Source organism: Oncorhynchus keta, chromosome 24, assembly GCF_023373465.1.
Source record: "Oncorhynchus keta strain PuntledgeMale-10-30-2019 chromosome 24, Oket_V2, whole genome shotgun sequence".
Classification (NCBI taxonomy): Eukaryota; Metazoa; Chordata; class Actinopteri; order Salmoniformes; family Salmonidae; genus Oncorhynchus; species Oncorhynchus keta.
Genome location: NC_068444.1, coordinates 5,573,681 through 5,592,300, shown reverse-complemented (window position 1 = coordinate 5,592,300; position 18,620 = coordinate 5,573,681). Strand labels below are relative to the sequence as shown.

The window sequence follows — 18,620 nt, the reverse complement described above, 5'->3', positions numbered from 1 at the left end:
ATAAAGTAGTCTACAGTACTAGTGCCAAGAGATGAGCTATAGGTGTACCTACCATAGGAGTCCCCTCGAAGCCTACCATTGACTATGTACATACCCAGGATGTAACAGAGCTGTAGGTGTACCTACCATAGGAGTCCCCTCGAAGCCTACCATTGACTATGTACATACCCAGGATGTAACAGAGCTATAGGTGTACCTACCATAGGAGTCCCCTCGAAGCCTACCATTGACTATGTACATACCCAGCGTGCGACAGAGCTGCAGGAGTTGTGACCCGTTTTGGTTGGTTATGTTGTCATAGTTGTGCCTATGGGGGCATATGTGGGAGGGGATGCTGTCACCTCCAGGTAGGTTTTTGTCCCCCTGTGTGCTGAGGGTGTCAGGTTCTTGTCCAGTTCTGGCAATTAGGTCACCACAGACTAGTACATGTCCCTGGGCCTGGAAATTGTTGATCTCCCGGTCTAGGATGGAGAAGCTGTCATCTTTAAAGTATGGGGATTCTATTGGAGGGATATAGGTAGCACACATGAGGATATTTTTCTCTGTTGAGATAATTTCCTTATTAATTTCTAGCCAGATGTAAAATGTTCCTGTTTTGACAAGTTTGGGTTAGGTCTGAGGATAGGTGACGAATGACTGGAACAAATTGCAAAAATCACTGAAGTTGGAGACTTATATTTCCCTCACTAACTTTAAGCATCAGCTGTCAGAGCAGCTAACCGATCGCTGCAGCTATACACAGCCCATCTGTAAATAGCCCACCCAATCTACCTACCTCATCCCCATATTGTTTTTATTTACTTTTCTGCTCTTTTGCACACCAGTATTTCTACATGCACATCTATCACTCCAGTGTTAATTTGCTAAATTTGTAATTACTTCGCTACTATGGCCTGTCGTGTCTTTGGCATCATTCAACTGAAGACTTAATTTTATCAAATAAAAATAAATTAAATTAAAATTAAATCAAATAAATTCTCTGTAATTATTATTACGTGATTAAACTAACTAAATCATGTAAATGTAATTAACTAGGTCGGGGGACCAAGGAAAATATTCAGATTACAAAGTTATAATTTTCCTAATATAACTTTCAGATATTTGAATATCTGATCAATTAGTCTTCTAATTAATGAATTATTCTTTGCCTCACGTTAGTCTCATTCCAAACATTGTAAATTGTTGGTTATCTGCACGAACCCAGTCTTCACTATGAGTCATCCATACATTAATTGTCTTAAATAATTGATTTACGAACTAAATAATAAGAGAAATGCATAAACAAACAAACAGACAGTAGATATAGTTAAAAGGAACCGATAGCGTAGTTTCCCTAGTGGGATAAACTGGTATCGCGGCAGTGGACAAAGGGAAATGGGGGTCAACTGAGAAAGGCGGGAATTACGCATGTGAGTCACTACAGAGTTGGTCCTTCTGTAGCACAGTTGGTAGAGCATGGTGCTTGTAACGCCAGGGTAGTGGGTTCGATTCCGGGACCACCCATATGTAGAATGTATGCACACATGACTGTAAGTCGCTTTGGATAAAAGCGTCTGCTAAATGGCATTTAAATAATTATAACAATTGAAATGCTAATCCTTTACACATGAACGCTCAGTGTGTCGTCGTGATCTCGGTTGGAATCGTCCGTCTTTCTGTTGGAGAGTTCATCTGATCGTCTCTCGTGGTTAGAATGGATTCTTCAGAGTACCATTTCAGAAATGTTCTTGTAGATGTTTGTCCGCCCTCTCTCTGCCGTGGTTAGAATGGATAGTTCAGAGTACCATTCAGAAATGTTCTTGTAGATGTTTGTCCGCCCTCTCTCTGCCGTGGTTAGAATGGATAGTTCAGAGTACCATTCAGAAATGTTCTTGTAGATGTTTGTCCGCCCTCTCTCTGCCGTGGTTAGAATGGATAGTTCAGAGTACCATTCAGAAATGTTCTTGTAGATGTTTGTCCTCCCTCTCTCTGCCATGGTTAGAATGGATTCTTCAGAGTCCCATTTCAGAAATGTTCTTGTAGATGTTTGTCCGCCTCTCTCTGCAGTGGTTAGAATGGATAGTTCAGAGTACCATTCAGAAATGTTCTTGTAGATGTTTGTCCGCCCCTCTCTCTGCCGTGGTTAGAATAGATAGTTCAGAGTACCATTCAGAAATGTTCTTGTAGATGTTTGTCCGCCCTCTGTCTGCAGTGGTTAGAATGGATAGTTCAGAGTACCATTCAGAAATGTTCTTGTAGATGTTTGTCCGCCCTCTCTCTGCCGTGGTTAGAATGGATTCTTCAGAGTACCATTCAGAAATGTTCTTGTAGATGTTTGTCCGCTCTCTCTCTGCCGTGGTTAGAATGTATAGTTCAGAGTACCATTTCAGAAATGTTCTTGTAGATGTTTGTCCGCCCTCTCTCTGCCGTGGTTAGAATGGATAGTTCAGAGTACCATTCAGAAATGTTCTTGTAGATGTTTGTCCGCCCTCTCTCTGCCGTGGTTAGAATGGATTCTTCAGAGTCCTATTTCAGAAATGTTCTTGTAGATGTTTGTCCACCCTCTCTCTCTGCCGTGGTTAGAATGGATAGTTCAGAGTACCATTCAGAAATGTTCTTGTAGATGTTTGTCCGCCCTCTCTGCTGTGGTTAGAATGGATAGTTCAGTACCATTTCAGAAATGTTCTTGTATATGTTTGTCCGCCTCTCTCTCTGCCGTGGTTAGAATGGATAGTTCAGAGTACCATTTCAGAAATGTTCTTGTATATGTTTGTCCGCCCTCTCTCGGCCGTGGTTAGAATGGATAGTTCAGAGTACCATTTCAGAAATGTTCTTGTAGATGTTTGTCCGCCCTCTCTGCCGTGGTTAGAATGGATGGTTCAGAGTACCATTCAGAAATGTTCTTGTAGATGTTTGTCCGCCCTCTGTCTGCCGTGGTTAGAATGGATGGTTCAGAGTACCATTTCAGAAATGTTCTTGTCGATGTTTGTCCGCCCTCTCTCTGCCGTGGTTAGAATGGATAGTTCAGAGTACCATTCAGAAATGTTCTTGTAGATGTTTGTCCGCCCTCTGTCTGCAGTGGTTAGAATGGATAGTTCAGAGTACCATTCAGAAATGTTCTTGTAGATGTTTGTCCGACTCTCTCTGCAGTGGTTAGAATGGATAGTTCAGAGTACCATTTCAGAAATGTTCTTGTAGATGTTTGTCCGCCCTCTCTCTGCCGTGGTTAGAATGGATAGTTCAGAGTACCATTTCAGAAATGTTCTTGTAGATGTTTGTCCGCCCTCTCTCTCTGCCGTGGTTAGAATGGATAGTTCAGAGTACCATTCAGAAATGTTCTTGTAGATGTTTGTCCACCCTCTCTCTCTGCCGTGGTTAGAATGGATAGTTCAGAGTACCATTCAGAAATGTTCTTGTAGATGTTTGTCCGCCCTCTGTCTGCCGTGGTTAGAATGGATTCTTCAGAGTCCTATTTCAGAAATGTTCTTGTAGATGTTTGTCCGCCCTCTCTCTCTGCCGTGGTTAGAATGGATAGTTCAGAGTACCATTCAGAAATGTTCTTGTAGATGTTTGTCCACCCTCTCTCTCTGCCGTGGTTAGAATGGATAGTTCAGAGTACCATTCAGAAATGTTCTTGTAGATGTTTGTCCGCCCTCTGTCTGCCGTGGTTAGAATGGATGGTTCAGAGTACCATTTCAGAAATGTTCTTGTAGATGTTTGTCCGCCCTCTCTCTGCCGTGGTTAGAATGGATAGTTCAGAGTACCATTCAGAAATGTTCTTGTTTGATAGATGTTTCGGCGGTTGTCGCGTTCAATGGTACAGAATTCCTAGCTGCAGACTAGTAATTAGTATCAAAAAGTTTTTTCTTATTCTGTCGGTATCGACAGTCTCAGAGTTTAACCATGTGGCATGGTTAAAAGATTCAACAATGTACTCAACAGTCTCTACTCAAACCTTAGCCCTCTCTGTGAGGTACTGGTCTCTACAAACCTTAGCCCTCTCTGTGAGGTACTGGTCTCTACAAACCTTAGCCCTCTCTGTGAGGTACTGGTCTCTACTCAAACCTTAGCCCTCTCTGTGAGGTACTGGTCTCTACTCAAACCTTAGCCCTCTCTGTGAGGTACTGGTCTCTACTCAAACCTTAGCCCTCTCTGTGAGGTACTGGTCTCTACTCAAACCTTAGCCCTCTCTGTGAGGTACTGGTCTCTACTCAAACCTTAGCCTTCTCTGTGAGGTACTGGTCTCTACTCAAACCGTAGCCCTCTCTGTGAGGTACTGGTCTCTACTCAAACCTTAGCCCTCTCTGTGAGGTACTGGTCTCTACTCAAACCTTAGCCCTCTGTGAGGTACTGGTCTCTACTCAAACCTTAGCCCTCTCTGTGAGGTACTGGTCTCTACTCAAACCTTAGCCCTCTCTGTGAGGTACTGGTCTCTACTCAAACCTTAGCCCTCTGTGAGCTACTGGTCTCTACTCAAACCTTAGCCCTCTCTGTGAGGTACTGGTCTCTACTCAAACCTTAGCTCTCTGTGAGGTACTGGTCTCTACTCAAAGCTTAGCCCTCTCTGTGAGGTACTGGTCTCTACTCAAACCTTAGCCCTCTCTGTGAGGTACTGGTCTCTACTCAAACCTTAGCCCTCTCTGTGAGGTACTGGTCTCTACTCAAACCTTAGCCCTCTGTGAGGTACTGGTCTCTACTCAAACCTTAGCCCTCTGTGAGGTACTGGTCTCTACTCAAACCTTAGCCCTCTCTGTGAGGTACTGGTCTCTACTCAAACCTTAGCCCTCTCTGTGAGGTACTGGTCTCTACTCAAACCTTAGCCCTCTGTGAGGTACTGGTCTCTACTCAAACCATAGCCCTCTCTGTGAGGTACTGGTCTCTACTCAAACCTTAGCCCTCTGTGAGGTACTGGTCTCTACTCAAACCTTAGCCCTCTCTGTGAGGTACTGGTCTCTACTCAAACCTTAGCCCTCTGTGAGGTACTGGTCTCTACTCAAACCTTAGCCCTCTGTGAGGTACTGGTCTCTACTCAAACCTTAGCCCTCTCTGTGAGGTACTGGTCTCTACTCAAACCTTAGCCCTCTGTGAGGTACTGGTCTCTACTCAAACCTTAGCCCTCTGTGAGGTACTGGTCTCTACTCAAACCTTAGCCCTCTCGTAATTGAGGTACGAGGTCGCAGTTGTAAATGAGAACTTGTTCTCAACTGGCCTAGCGGCTTAAATAAAGGTTAAATACAACATTTAAAAAATGAAAAAAGTCTGGGTTAGGTCTGCTCTTCCCTGTTTCACACCTGGTAGTGGATGGGACTACCAGCACTCTGTAACCTAGAGGGCAACCAGTGGGTCCATCTCCTCTATACCACCCACCTGTTAGTGTGGTGGATGGGACTACCAGCACTCTGTAACCTAGAGGGAAACCAGTGGGTCTGCTCTTCCCTGTTTCACACCTGGTAGTGGATGGGACTACCAGCACTCTGTAACCTAGAGGGAAACCAGTGGGTCTACTCTTCCCTGTTTCACACCTGGTAGTGGATGGGACTACCAGCACTCTGTAACCTAGAGGGCAACCAGTGGGTCCGTCTCCTCTATACCACCCACCTGGTAGTGTGGTGGATGGGACTACCAGCACTCTGTAACCTAGAGGGAAACCAGTGGGTCTGCTCTTCCCTGTTTCACACCTGGTAGTGGATGGGACTACCAGCACTCTGTAACCTAGAGGGAAACCAGTGGGTCTGCTCTTCCCTGTTTCACACCTGGTAGTGGATGGGACTACCAGCACTCTGTAACCTAGAGGGCAACCAGTGGGTCCGTCTCCTCTATACCACCCACCTGGTAGTGTGGTGGATGGGACTACCAGCACTCTGTAACCTAGAGGGCAACCAGTGGGTCCGTCTCCTCTATACCACCCACCTGGTAGTGTGGTGGATGGGACTACCAGCTCTCTGTAACCTAGAGGGCAACCAGTGGGTCCGTCTCCTCTATACCACCCACCTGGTAGTGTGGTGGATGGGACTACCAGCTCTCTGTAACCTAGAGGGCAACCAGTGGGTCCGTCTCCTCTATACCACCCACCTGGTAGTGTGGTGGATGGGACTACCAGCTCTCTGTAACCTAGAGGGCAACCAGTGGGTCCGTCTCCTCTATACCACCCACCTGGTAGTGTGGTGGATGGGACTACCAGCTCTCTGTAACCTAGAGGGCAACCAGTGGGTCCGTCTCCTCTATACCACCCACCTGGTAGTGTGGTGGATGGGACTACCAGCACTCTGTAACCTAGAGGGCAACCAGTGGGTCCGTCTCCTCTATACCACCCACCTGGTAGTGGATGGGACTACCAGCACTCTGTAACCTAGAGGGCAACCAGTGGGTCCGTCTCCTCTATACCAGGTTTCTTGTAGGATGCAATGTCTGTAATTAATTACTTTGATGAAGTCTGCGTTCCTGCTCTTTAGACCAAAGGCAGATGACCTCAGACCCTCTTTCTCTCGCTCTCTCACCTCCCCATCCTCTCCCTAACTCTCCCCCAATCCTCTCTCTCTTTCTCTCCCGCTCTCTTTCTCCTCCCCTCCCTGTTTAGAATCAGTTGATGACATCCATGCTTTCACTTTTCTCATGTTTTGGTTGGGTCTAACCATGTTGCTGTCTCTCTCTCTATCTCTCTCTCCTATCCTCTCCCTACCTCTCCCCCCTCCCCCTCTCTTTCTCCTATCCTCTCCCTACCTCTCCCCTATCCTCTATCTCTCTCACCATCCTCTCCCCCAATCCTCTATCTCTCCCCATCCTCTCTCTCTCTTCCCTATCCTCTCTCTCACCCCTATCCTCTCCCTTCCTCTCCCCTATCCTCTCTCTCTCTCCCCATCCTCTCTCTCTCCCCCATCCTCTCTCACACCCCTATCCTCTCCCTTCCCCCCTCCTCCTTCTAGTTTTGAGTTGGAGAAGTTGTGCAGGTTCACAATGTCTGTGAGGAAGAATTATCGGCGTGTTCCCTACCACAACTGGAAACATGCGGTGAACGTGGCTCACTGTATGTACGCCATACTGCAGAAGACCACCGGCATCTTCACTGAGATAGAGGTATGTCTCTCTGTCTGTCTGTCCGTCCGTCCGTCCGTCCGTCCGTCTGTCCGTCCATCCGTCTCTCTGTCTGCCTGCCCGCCTGTCTGTCTGCTCGCCTGTTTGTCTCTCTGTTTTGTCTCCCCGCCTGCCTGTCTATCCGTCCGTCCGTCCGTCTCTGTCTGTCTGTCTGTCTGTCTGTCTGTCTGTCTGTCTGTTTGTCTCCCCGGTTCAGAAAGATTAAAGTTGCGGTCCAGTCATTTAATCTTGGCGCACAGATCCCTTTAGTGGGATCATTTCGTCAACATGCAGAGCGCCAAATTCAAATTAAATTACTACAAATATTTAATTTTCATGAAATCACAAGTGCAATATACCAAAACACAGTTTAGCTTGTTGTTAATCCACCTGCATGTCAGATTTCAAAAAAAGCTTTACGGTGAAAGCAAACCAAGCGTTTATGTAAGGTCTCTCAGCAGACAAAACATTACAAACAGCAAAGTAGATTGGTCAAGAAAGTCAATAAAGCAATACAATGAATCGCTTACCTTTGATGATCTTCGTATGTTTGCACTCATGACACTCCCAGCTACACAATAAATGCTCGTTTTGTTCGATAAAGATTATTTTTATTTCCAAAAACGTCCATTTGGTTGGCGCGTTTTGTTCAGAAATCCACAGGCTCGTGCAGGTCACGACGGGCAGACAAAAATTCCAAATAGTATCCGTAAAGTTCGTAGAAACACGTCAAATGTTTTTTATAATCAATCCTCAGGTTGTTTTTACAATAGATAATTGATCATATTTCAACCGGGCGGTAGCCTTTTCAATAGGAGAGAGAGAGAAAAGGCCTCTCTCCAGTGGCGCCCGCATGAACAAGTCTGAGGACACCTAGCTATCCACTGACGCGATGTGATCATTCTCGCTCATTTTTCAGAATAAAAGCCTGAAACTATGTCTAAAGACTGTTCACACCTTGTGGAAGCCATAGGGAAAGGAACCTGGTAAATATCCCTTTAAATGGAGGATTGCAATGGAAAAGGTTTCAGAAAAACAACACTTCCCGGATGGATTTTCCTCAGATTTCCGCCTGCAATATCAGTTCTGTTATACTCACAGACAATATTTTGACAGTTTTGGAAACTTTAGAGTGTTTTCTATCCTATCTACCAATTATATGCATATTCTAGCTTCTAGGCCTGAGAAATAGGCAGTTTACTTTAGGCACATTTTTCATCCAAACATTAAAATACTGCCCCCTAGCCTAAAGAGGTTTTAAAGAATGTCAGTTTATATCTAGAATTGAGACGGAATTCACCCTGTGTAGAATCAGTTGATGACAATCCATGCGTAATTGCTTTCACTTTTCTCATGATCTGGTTGGGTCAAATCATGTTGCTGCCTTTCCTCTCTCTCTCCCCTATCCTCTCTCTCTCTCTCTCTCTCTCCCCAATCCTCTCTCCCCCCTATCCTCTCTCTCTCTCTCTCTCCCTATCCTCTCTCTCCCCTATCCTCTCTCTCCCCCTTTCCTCTCATCCTCTGTCTTTCTCCTATCTCTCTCTCTCTCTCTCTCTCTCTCTCTCTCTCTCTCTCTCTCTCTCTCTCTCTCTCTCTCTCTCTCTCGCTCTCTCTCTCCCTATCCTCTCTCTCCCTATATCCTCTCTCTCTCCCCCTATCTTCTCTCTCCTCCCGTATCCCCCTATCTTCTCTCTCTCTTCCCCTATCCTCTCCCTCTCTCCCCCTATCCTCTCCCTGTCTCTCTCTCCCCTATCCTCTCTCTCCCCGTCCTCTCTCTCCCCTATCCTCTCTCTCTCCCCTATCCTCTCTCTCTCTCCCCATCCTCTCTCTCTCCCCTATCCTCTCTCTCTCCCACTTTCCTCTCTCTCTCCCCTGTCCTCTCTCTCTCTCTCTCTCCCCAATCCTCTCTCTCCCCCTATCCTCTCTCTCTCTCTCTCTCTCTCCCTATCCTCTCTCTCCCCCTATCCTCTCTCTCCCCCCTTTCTCTCATCCTCTGTCTTTCCTCCTATCTCTCTCTCTCTCTCTCTCTCTCTCTCTCTCTCTCTCTCTCTCTCTCTCTCTCTCTCTCTCTCTCTCTCTCTCTCTCTCTCTCTCTCTCTCTATCCTCTCTCTCCCTATATCCTCTCTCTCTCTCCCCCTATCTTCTCTCTCCTCCCGTATCCCCCTATCTTCTCTCTCTCTTCCCCTATCCTCTCCCTCTCTCCCCTATCCTCTCCCTGTCTCTCTCTCCCCTATCCTCTCTCTCCCCGTCCTCTCTCTCCCCTATCCTCTCTCTCTCCCCTATCCTCTCTCTCTCTCCCCATCCTCTCTCTCTCCCCCTCTCCTCTCTCTCTCCCACTTTCCTCTCTCTCTCCCCTCTCCTCTCTCTCTCCCCCTATCCTCTCTCGCTCTCCCCTATCCTCTCTCTCTCTCCCCTATCCTCTCTCTCCCCCCGCTATCCTCTCTCTCTCCCCGCTATCCTCGCTCTCTCTCCCCTCTCCTCTCTCTCCCCCATCCTCTCTCTCTCCCTATCCTCTCTCTCCCCCATCCTCTCTCTCTCTCCCACTATCCTCTCTCTCTCTCCCCTATCCTCTGTCTCTCCCTATCCTATCTCTCTCTCCCCTATCCTCTCTCTCCCCCTATCCTCTCTCACTCCCTCTATCCTCTCTCATCTCTCCCCTATCCTCTCTCTCTCTCTCTCTCCCCTATCCTCTTTCTCTCCCTATCCTCTCTCTCTCTCTCCCCTATCCGCTCTCTCCCCATCATCTCTCTCTCCCTATCTGATCTCTCTCCCTATCCTCTCTCTCCCCCTATCCTCTCTCACTCTCCCTATCTCTCTCTCTCCCCCTATCCTCTCTCTCTCCCTATCCCTCTCTCTCTCCCCTATCCCCTCTCTCTCTCTCCCTATCCCCTCTCTCTCCCTATCCTCTCTCTCCCCTATCCTCTCTCTCTCTCCCCTATCCCTCTCTCCCCTATCCTCTCTCTCTCCCCTATCCTCTCTCTCTCCCTATCCCCTCTCTCTCTCCCCCTATCCCCTCTCTCTCCCCCTATCCTCTCTCTGCCCCGCTATCCTCTCTCGCTCTCCCTATCCTCTCTCTCTCTCCCTATCCTCTCTCTCCCCCGCTATCCTCTCTCTCTCCCCGCTATCCTCGCTCTCTCTCCCCTATCCTCTCTCTCCCCATCCTCTCTCTCTCCCTATCCTCTCTCTCTCTCCACTATCCTCTCTCTCTCTCCCTATCCTCTGTCTCTCCCTATCCTATCTCTCTCTCCCCTATCCTCTCTCTCCCCTATCATCTCTCACTCCCTCTATCCTCTCTCATCTCTCCCCTATCCTCTCTCTCTCTCTCTCTCCCCTATCCTCTTTCTCTCCCTATCCTCTCTCTCTCTCTCCCCCTATCCGCTCTCTCTCCCCATCATCTCTCTCTCCCCCTATCTGATCTCTCTCCCTATCCTCTCTCTCCCCCTATCCTCTCTCACTCTCCCTATCCTCTCTCTCTCCCCTATCCTCTCTCTCTCCCTATCCCTCTCTCTCTCCCCTATCCCCTCTCTCTCTCTCCCTATCCCCTCTCTCTCCCCTATCCTCTCTCTCCCCCTATCCTCTCTCTCTCCCCCTATCCCTCTCTCTCCCCTATCCTCTCTCTCTCCCCCTATCCTCTCTCTCTCCCCTATCCCCTCTCTCTCTCCCCTATCCCTCTCTCTCCCCCTATCCTCTCTCTGCCCCGATCCTCTCTCTCCCCCTATCCTTGCTCTCTCTCTCCCCTATCCTTGCTCTCTCTCCCCCTATCTTCTCTCTGTCCCCATCCTTTCTCTCTACCCCATCCTCTCTGTCTCTTCCCTATCCTCTCTCCCCATTCGCTCCCCCATCAACAGAAGAAGGGTCTGCTGATAGCCTGTCTGTGTCATGATCTGGACCATCGAGGATACAGTAACACCTACCTGCAGAAGTTTGACCATCCTCTAGCTGCCCTGTACAGCACATCTACAATGGAGCAGCACCACTTCTCCCAGACTGTATCCATCCTCCAGGTAGGAATACCACTTCTCCCAGACTGTATCCATCCTCCAGGTAGGACTACCACTTCTCCCAGACTGTTTCCATCCACCAGGTAGGAATACCACTTCTCCCAGACTGTATCCATCCACCAGGTAGGACATACCACTTCTCCCAGACTGTATCCATCCTCCAGGTAGGAATACCACTTCTACCACTTCTCCCAGACTGTTTCCATCCACCAGGTAGGAATACCACTTCTCCCACTTCTCCCAGACTGTATCCATCCACCAGGTAGGACACACCACTTCTCCCAGACTGTATCCATCCTCCAGGTAGGAATACCACTTCTCCCAGACTGTATCCATCCTCCAGGTAGGACTACCACTTCTCCCAGACTGTTTCCATCCACCAGGTAGGAATACCACTTCTCCCACTTCTCCCAGACTGTATCCATCCACCAGGTAGGACATACCACTTCTCCCAGACTGTATCCATCCTCCAGGTAGGAATACCACTTCTCCCAGACTGTATCCATCCTCCAGGTAGGACACACCACTTCTCCCAGACTGTATCCATCCACCAGGTAGGAATACCACTTCTCCCAGACTGTGTCCATCCACCAGGTAGGAATACCACTTCTCCCAGACTGTATCCATCCACCAGGTAGGAATACCACTTCTCCCAGACTGTGTCCATCCACCAGGTAGGAATACCACTTCTCCCAGACTGTATCCATCCACCAGGTAGGAATACCACTTCTCCCAGACTGTGTCCATCCACCAGGTAGGAATACCACTTCTCCCAGACTGTATCCATCCACCAGGTAGGAATACCACTTCTCCCACTTCTCCCAGACTGTATCCATCCACCAGGTAGGAATACCACTTCTCCCAGACTGTATCCATCCTCCAGGTAGGACACACCACTTCTCCCAGACTGTATCCATCCTCCAGGTAGGAATACCACTTCTCCCAGACTGTATCCATCCTCCAGGTAGGAATACCACTTCTCCCACTTCTCCCAGACTGTATCCATCATCCAGGTAGGAATACCACTTCTCCCACTTCTCCCAGACTGTTTCCATCCTCCAGGTAGGACTACCACTTCTCCCAGACTGTATCCATCCTCCAGGTAGGAATACCACTTCCCCCAGACTGTATCCATCCTCCAGGTAGGACACACCACTTCTCCCAGACTGTATCCATCCACCAGGTAGGAATACCACTTCTCCCAGACTGTGTCCATCCACCAGGTAGGAATACCACTTCTCCCAGACTGTATCCATCCACCAGGTAGGAATACCACTTCTCCCACTTCTCCCAGACTGTATCCATCCACCAGGTAGGAATACCACTTCTCCCACTTCTCCCAGACTGTATCCATCCTCCAGGTAGGACACACCACTTCTCCCAGACTGTATCCATCCTCCAGGTAGGAATACCACTTCTCCCAGACTGTATCCATCCTCCAGGTAGGAATACCACTTCTCCCACTTCTCCCAGACTGTATCCATCCTCCAGGTAGGAATACCACTTCTCCCACTTCTCCCAGACTGTTTCCATCCTCCAGGTAGGACTACCAATTCTCCCAGACTGTATCCATCCTCCAGGTAGGAATACCACTTCCCCCAGACTGTATCCATCCTGCAGGTAGGAATACCACTTCTCCCAGACTGTATCCATCCACCAGGTAGGAATACAACTTCTCCCACTTCTCCCAGACTGTATCCATCCACCAGGTAGGACACACCACTTCTCCCACTTCTCCCAGAATGTATCCATCCTGCAGGTAGGAATACCACTTCTCCCAGACTGTATCCATCCACCAGGTAGGAATACCACTTCTCCCAGACTGTATCCATCCACCAGGTAGGAATACCACTTCTCCCACTTCTCCCAGACTGTATCCATCCTCCAGGTAGGAATACCACTTCTCCCAGACTGTATCCATCCTCCAGGTAGGAATACCACTTCTCCCACTTCTCCCAGACTGTATCCATCCTCCAGGTAGGAATACCACTTCTCCCACTTCTCCCAGACTGTTTCCATCCTCCAGGTAGGACTACCACTTCTCCCAGACTGTATCCATCCTCCAGGTAGGAATACCACTTCTCCCAGACTGTATCCATCCTCCAGGTAGGAATACCACTTCTCCCACTTCTCCCAGACTGTATCCATCCTCCAGGTAGGAATACCACTTCTCCCAGACTGTATCCATCCTGCAGGTAGGAATACCACTTCTCCCAGACTGTATCCATCCTCCAGGTAGGACACACCACTTCTCCCAGACTGTATCCATCCTGCAGGTAGGAATACCACTTCTCACAGACTGTATCCATCCTCCAGGTAGGAATACCACTTCTCCCAGACTGTATCCATCCTCCAGGTAGGAATACCACTTCTCCCAGACTGTATCCATCCACCAGGTAGGAATACCACTTCTCCCAGACTGTATCCATCCTCCAGGTAGGACACACCACTTCTCCCAGACTGTATCCATCCACCAGGTAGGAATACCACTTCTCCCACTTCTCCCAGACTGTATCCATCCTCCAGGTAGGAATACCACTTCTCCCAGACTGTATCCATCCACCAGGTAGGACACACCACTTCTCCCAGACTGTATCCATCCACCAGGTAGGAATACCACTTCTCCCAGACTGTATCCATCCTCCAGGTAGGACACACCACTTCTCCCACTTCTCCCAGACTGTATCCATCCTGCAGGTAGGAATACCACTTCTCCCAGACTGTATCCATCCACCAGGTAGGACACACCACTTCTCCCACTTCTCCCAGACTGTATCCATCCTGCAGGTAGGAATACCACTTCTCCCAGACTGTATCCATCCACCAGGTAGGAATACCACTTCTCCCAGACTGTATCCATCCTCCAGGTAGGAATACCACTTCTCCCAGACTGTATCCATCCTCCAGGTAGGACTACCACTTCTCCCAGACTGTTTCCATCCACCAGGTAGGAATACCACTTCTCCCACTTCTCCCAGACTGTATCCATCCACCAGGTAGGACACACCACTTCTCCCAGACTGTATCCATCCTCCAGGTAGGAATACCACTTCTCCCAGACTGTTTCCATCCACCAGGTAGGAATACCACTTCTCCCAGACTGTATCCATCCTCCAGGTAGGACACACCACTTCTCCCAGACTGTTTCCATCCTCCAGGTAGGAATACCACTTCTCCCAGACTGTATCCATCCACCAGGTAGGAACTCCACTTCTCCCAGACTGTATCCATCCACCAGGTAGGAATACCACTTCTCCCAGACTGTATCCATCCTCCAGGTAGGACACACCACTTCTCCCAGACTGTTTCCATCCTCCAGGTAGAATACCACTTCTCCCAGACTGTATCCATCCACCTGGTAGGAATACCACTTCTCCCAGACTGTATCCATCCACCTGGTAGGAATACCACTTCTCCCAGACTGTATCCATCCTCCAGGTAGGAATACCACTTCTCCCAGACTGTATCCATCCTCCAGGTAGGAATACCACTTCTCCCAGACTGTATCCATCCTCCAGGTAGGAATACCACTTCTCCCAGACTGTATCCATCCTCCAGGTAGGAATACCACTTCTCCCAGACTGTATCCATCCACCAGGTAGGACACACCACTTCTCCCAGACTGTATCCATCCACCAGGTAGGAATACCACTTCTCCCACTTCTCCCAGACTGTATCCATCCACCAGGTAGGACACACCACTTCTCCCAGACTGTATCCATCCACCAGGTAGGAATACCACTTCTCCACTTCTCCCAGACTGTATCCATCCACCAGGTAGGACTACCACACACACACAGAGCGTGCGTTCACAGTGCATTTTTGCAGTGTTCAATCAACACTCAAACAGTTCATTTTACACACTACCTCAGATCACAAATGGTCCCACTCTACAGAGTGTAAATCATACTCTGATTATAATGTTACATTTTGAGTGTTAATGGAACACTCTGTAATGTAACAGATTAGCACTGTTACAGTAAATCATTTTGGGTGTTGTTATAACACTGTATGGTTTAAAGCCTCATTTGCATATTTCCCATGGTGCATTTTCTTTTTGATTGAATTGTAGAGTTACTTTTTCACCTTTATTTAACCAGGTAGGCAAGTTGAGAACACCTTTATTTAACCAGGTAGGCCAGTTGAGAACACCTTTATTTAACCAGGTAGGCCAGTTGAGAACACCTTTATTTAACCAGGTAGGCCAGTTGAGAACACCTTTATTTAACCAGGTAGGCCAGTTGAGAACACCTTTATTTAACCAGGTAGGCCAGTTGACAACACCTTTATTTAACCAGGTAGGCCAGTTGAGAACACCTTTATTTAACCAGGTAGGCCAGTTGAGAACACCTTTATTTAACCAGGTAGGCAAGTTGAGAACACCTTTATTTAACCAGGTAGGCCAGTTGAGAACACCTTTATTTAACCAGGTAGGCCAGTTGAGAACACCTTTATTTAACCAGGTAGGCCAGTTGAGAACACCTTTATTTAACCAGGTTGGCCAGTTGAGAACACCTTTATTTAACCAGGTAGGCTAGTTGAGAACACCTTTATTTAACCAGGCAGGCCAGTTGAGAACACCTTTATTTAACCAGGTAGGCTAGTTGAGAACACCTTTATTTAACCAGGTAGGCTAGTTGAGAACACCTTTATTTAACCAGGTAGGCCAGTTGAGAACACCTTTATTTAACCAGGCAGGCCAGTTGAGAACACCTTTATTTAACCAGGTAGGCTAGTTGAGAACACCTTTATTTAACCAGGTAGGCCAGTTGAGAACACCTTTATTTAACCAGGTAGGCTAGTTGAGAACACCTTTATTTAACCAGGTAGGCCAGTTGAAAACACCTTTATTTAACCAGGTAGGCCAGTTGAGAACACCTTTATTTAACCAGGTAGGCCAGTTGAGAACACCTTTATTTAACCAGGTAGGCCAGTTGAGAACACCTTTATTTAACCAGGTAGGCCAGTTGAGAACACCTTTATTTAACCAGGTAGGCCAGTTGAGAACAAGTTCTCATTTACAATTGCGACCTTGCCAAGATAAAGCAAAGCAGCTCGACACATACAACGACACAGAGTTACACATGGAGTAAAACAAACATACAGTCAATAACACAGTAGAAACAAGTCTATATACAATGTGAACAAATAAGGTGAGATAAGGGGGCGAATGTTATCTTTAAAATTGTACTTTATGACAATACATTACATTCAGTACCAGTCAAAAGTACAGTTTTTACTATTTTCTACATCATAATAGTGAAGACATTAAAACTATGAAATAACACATATCATGTATAATTGTTTATTGACCAAAACAGTGTTAAACGGTCCTTCTGTAGCTCAGTTGGTAGAGCATGGCGCTTGTAACGCCAGGGTAGTGTGTTCGATTCCCGGGACCACCCATACGTAGAATGTATGCACACATGACTGTAAGTCGCTTTGGATAAAAGCGTCTGCTAAAATGGCATATATTATTATTATTATTATATTATTATTATTATTAAACAAATCTAAATATATTTTATATTTGAGATTCTTCAAAGTAGAAGAATCCCTTTGACTTGATGACAGCTTTGCACACTCTTGGCGTTCTCTCAACCAGCTTCACCTGGAATGCTTTTCCAACAGTCTTGAAGGAGTTACCACATATGGTGAGCGCTTGTTGGCTGCTGTTCCTTCACTCTGCAGTTTAACTCATCCCAAACCATCTCAATTGGGTTGAGGTCGGGTGATTGTGGAGGCCAGGTCATCTGATGCAGCACTCCATCACTCTCCTTCTTGGTCAAATAGCCCTTAAACAGCCTGGAGGTGTGTTGGTTCATTGTCCTGTTGAAAAACAAATGATAGTCAAATATTAGTCCCACTAAGTGTAAACCAGATGGGATGGTGTATCACTGCAGAATGCTGTGGTAGACATGCTGGTTAAGTGTGCCTTGAATTCTAAATAAATCACAGTGTCCCCAGCAAAGCACCATCTCACCTCCCTACCGCAAGCTTTACGTTGGAAACCACACGTGCAGAGATCATCCGTTCACCTACTCTGCATCTCACAAAGACACAGCAAATTTGGACTCCAGACCAAAAGACAGATTTCCACTGGTCTAATGTCCATTGCTCGTGTATCTTGGCCCAAGCAAGTCTCTTCTTATTATTGGTGTCCTTTAGTAGTGGTTTCTTTGCAGCAATTCAACCATGAAGGCCTGATTCACGCCATCTCCTCTGAACAGTTGATGTTGAGATGTGTCTGTTACTTGAACTCTTTGAAACATTTATTTGGGCTGCAATTTCTGAGGCTGGTAACTCCAATGAACATATCCTCTGCAGCGGAGGTAACTCTGGGTCTTCCATTCCTGTGGCGGTCCTCATGAGAGCCAGTTTCATCATAGCGTTTGATGGTTTCTGTGACTGCACTTGAAGAAACTTTCAAAGTTCTTGAAATTTTCCATATGGACATCATGTCTTAAAGTAATGATGGACTGTCATTTCTCATTGCTTATTTGAGCTGTTCTTGCCATAACATGGACTTGGTCTTTTACCAAATAGGGATATCTTCTGTATACCAACCCTACCTAGTCACAACACAACTAATTGGCTCAAACGTTTTAACAAGGAAAGAAATTCCACAAATTAGCTTTTAACAAGGCACACCTGTTAATTGAAATGCATTCCAGGTGACTACCTCATGAAACTGGTTGAGAGAATGCCAAGATTGTGCAAAGCGGTCATCAAGGCAAATGATGGCTACTTTGAATAATATTAAATATAAAATATATTTTGATTTGTTTAACACTTGTTTTGGGTTACTCAATGCCCATGCAAAAACACAGATATTAAAACCAATCCTTAAAAGTCAAGCTGCATTGCAGCATGCCGGGAAAATGCTAATGATTGGCGTGACTGTTTTACTCTACCCAGTGTAAATAATAACTTTGATTGTTAACAGTTATTCTACACCATTGAGTGTTAATAACTATTACTGAATCAACACTACAATGTTACACAGAAAAATCATCACACACACACTCTAGCTGCCTAAACAGCAGTGTGTGTGTGTGTGTGTGTGTGTGTGTGTGTGTGTGTGTGTGTGTGTGTGTGTGTGTGTGTGTGTGTGTGTGTGTGTGTGTGTGTGTGTGTGTGTGTGTGTGTGTGTGTGTGTGTGTGTGTGTGTGTGTGTGTGTGTGTGTGTGAGTGTGTGTGTGTGTGTGTGTGTGTGTGTGTGTGTGTGTGTGTGTGTGTGTGTGTGTGTGTGTGTGTGTGTGTGTGTGTGTATGTGTGTGTGTGTGTGTGTGTGTGTGTGTGTGTGTGTGTGTGTGTGTGTGTGTGTGTGTGTGTGTGTGTGTGTTGTGTGTGTGTGTGTGTGTGTGTGTGTGTGTGTGTGTTTGTGTGTGTGTGTGTGTGTGTGTGTGTGTTATACCACACACTCACACAAACACACACACCTTGTTATTAACCTGTGTCACCTCCCAATTCAAATCTTTGGTAGATGATGATCACCTTGAATCCTTGTCCTCCCAAATGGGTCAATTCCAATTAAGATAATTCATTCAAATTTTCATTGAATTTAA

General features: G+C 46.9%; 1 protein-coding gene across 1 annotated transcript in view; it reads left to right on the top strand.

Moving 5' to 3' along the window:
• LOC127911325 (cAMP and cAMP-inhibited cGMP 3',5'-cyclic phosphodiesterase 10A-like) overlaps positions 1-18,620 on the top strand; it is a 279,068-nt gene that overhangs the window by 249,975 nt on the left and 10,473 nt on the right. The window contains 2 exon segments of the mRNA XM_052477545.1: positions 6,903-7,053; positions 10,900-11,055. Coding sequence (XP_052333505.1) covers positions 6,903-7,053; positions 10,900-11,055 — 307 coding nt within the window.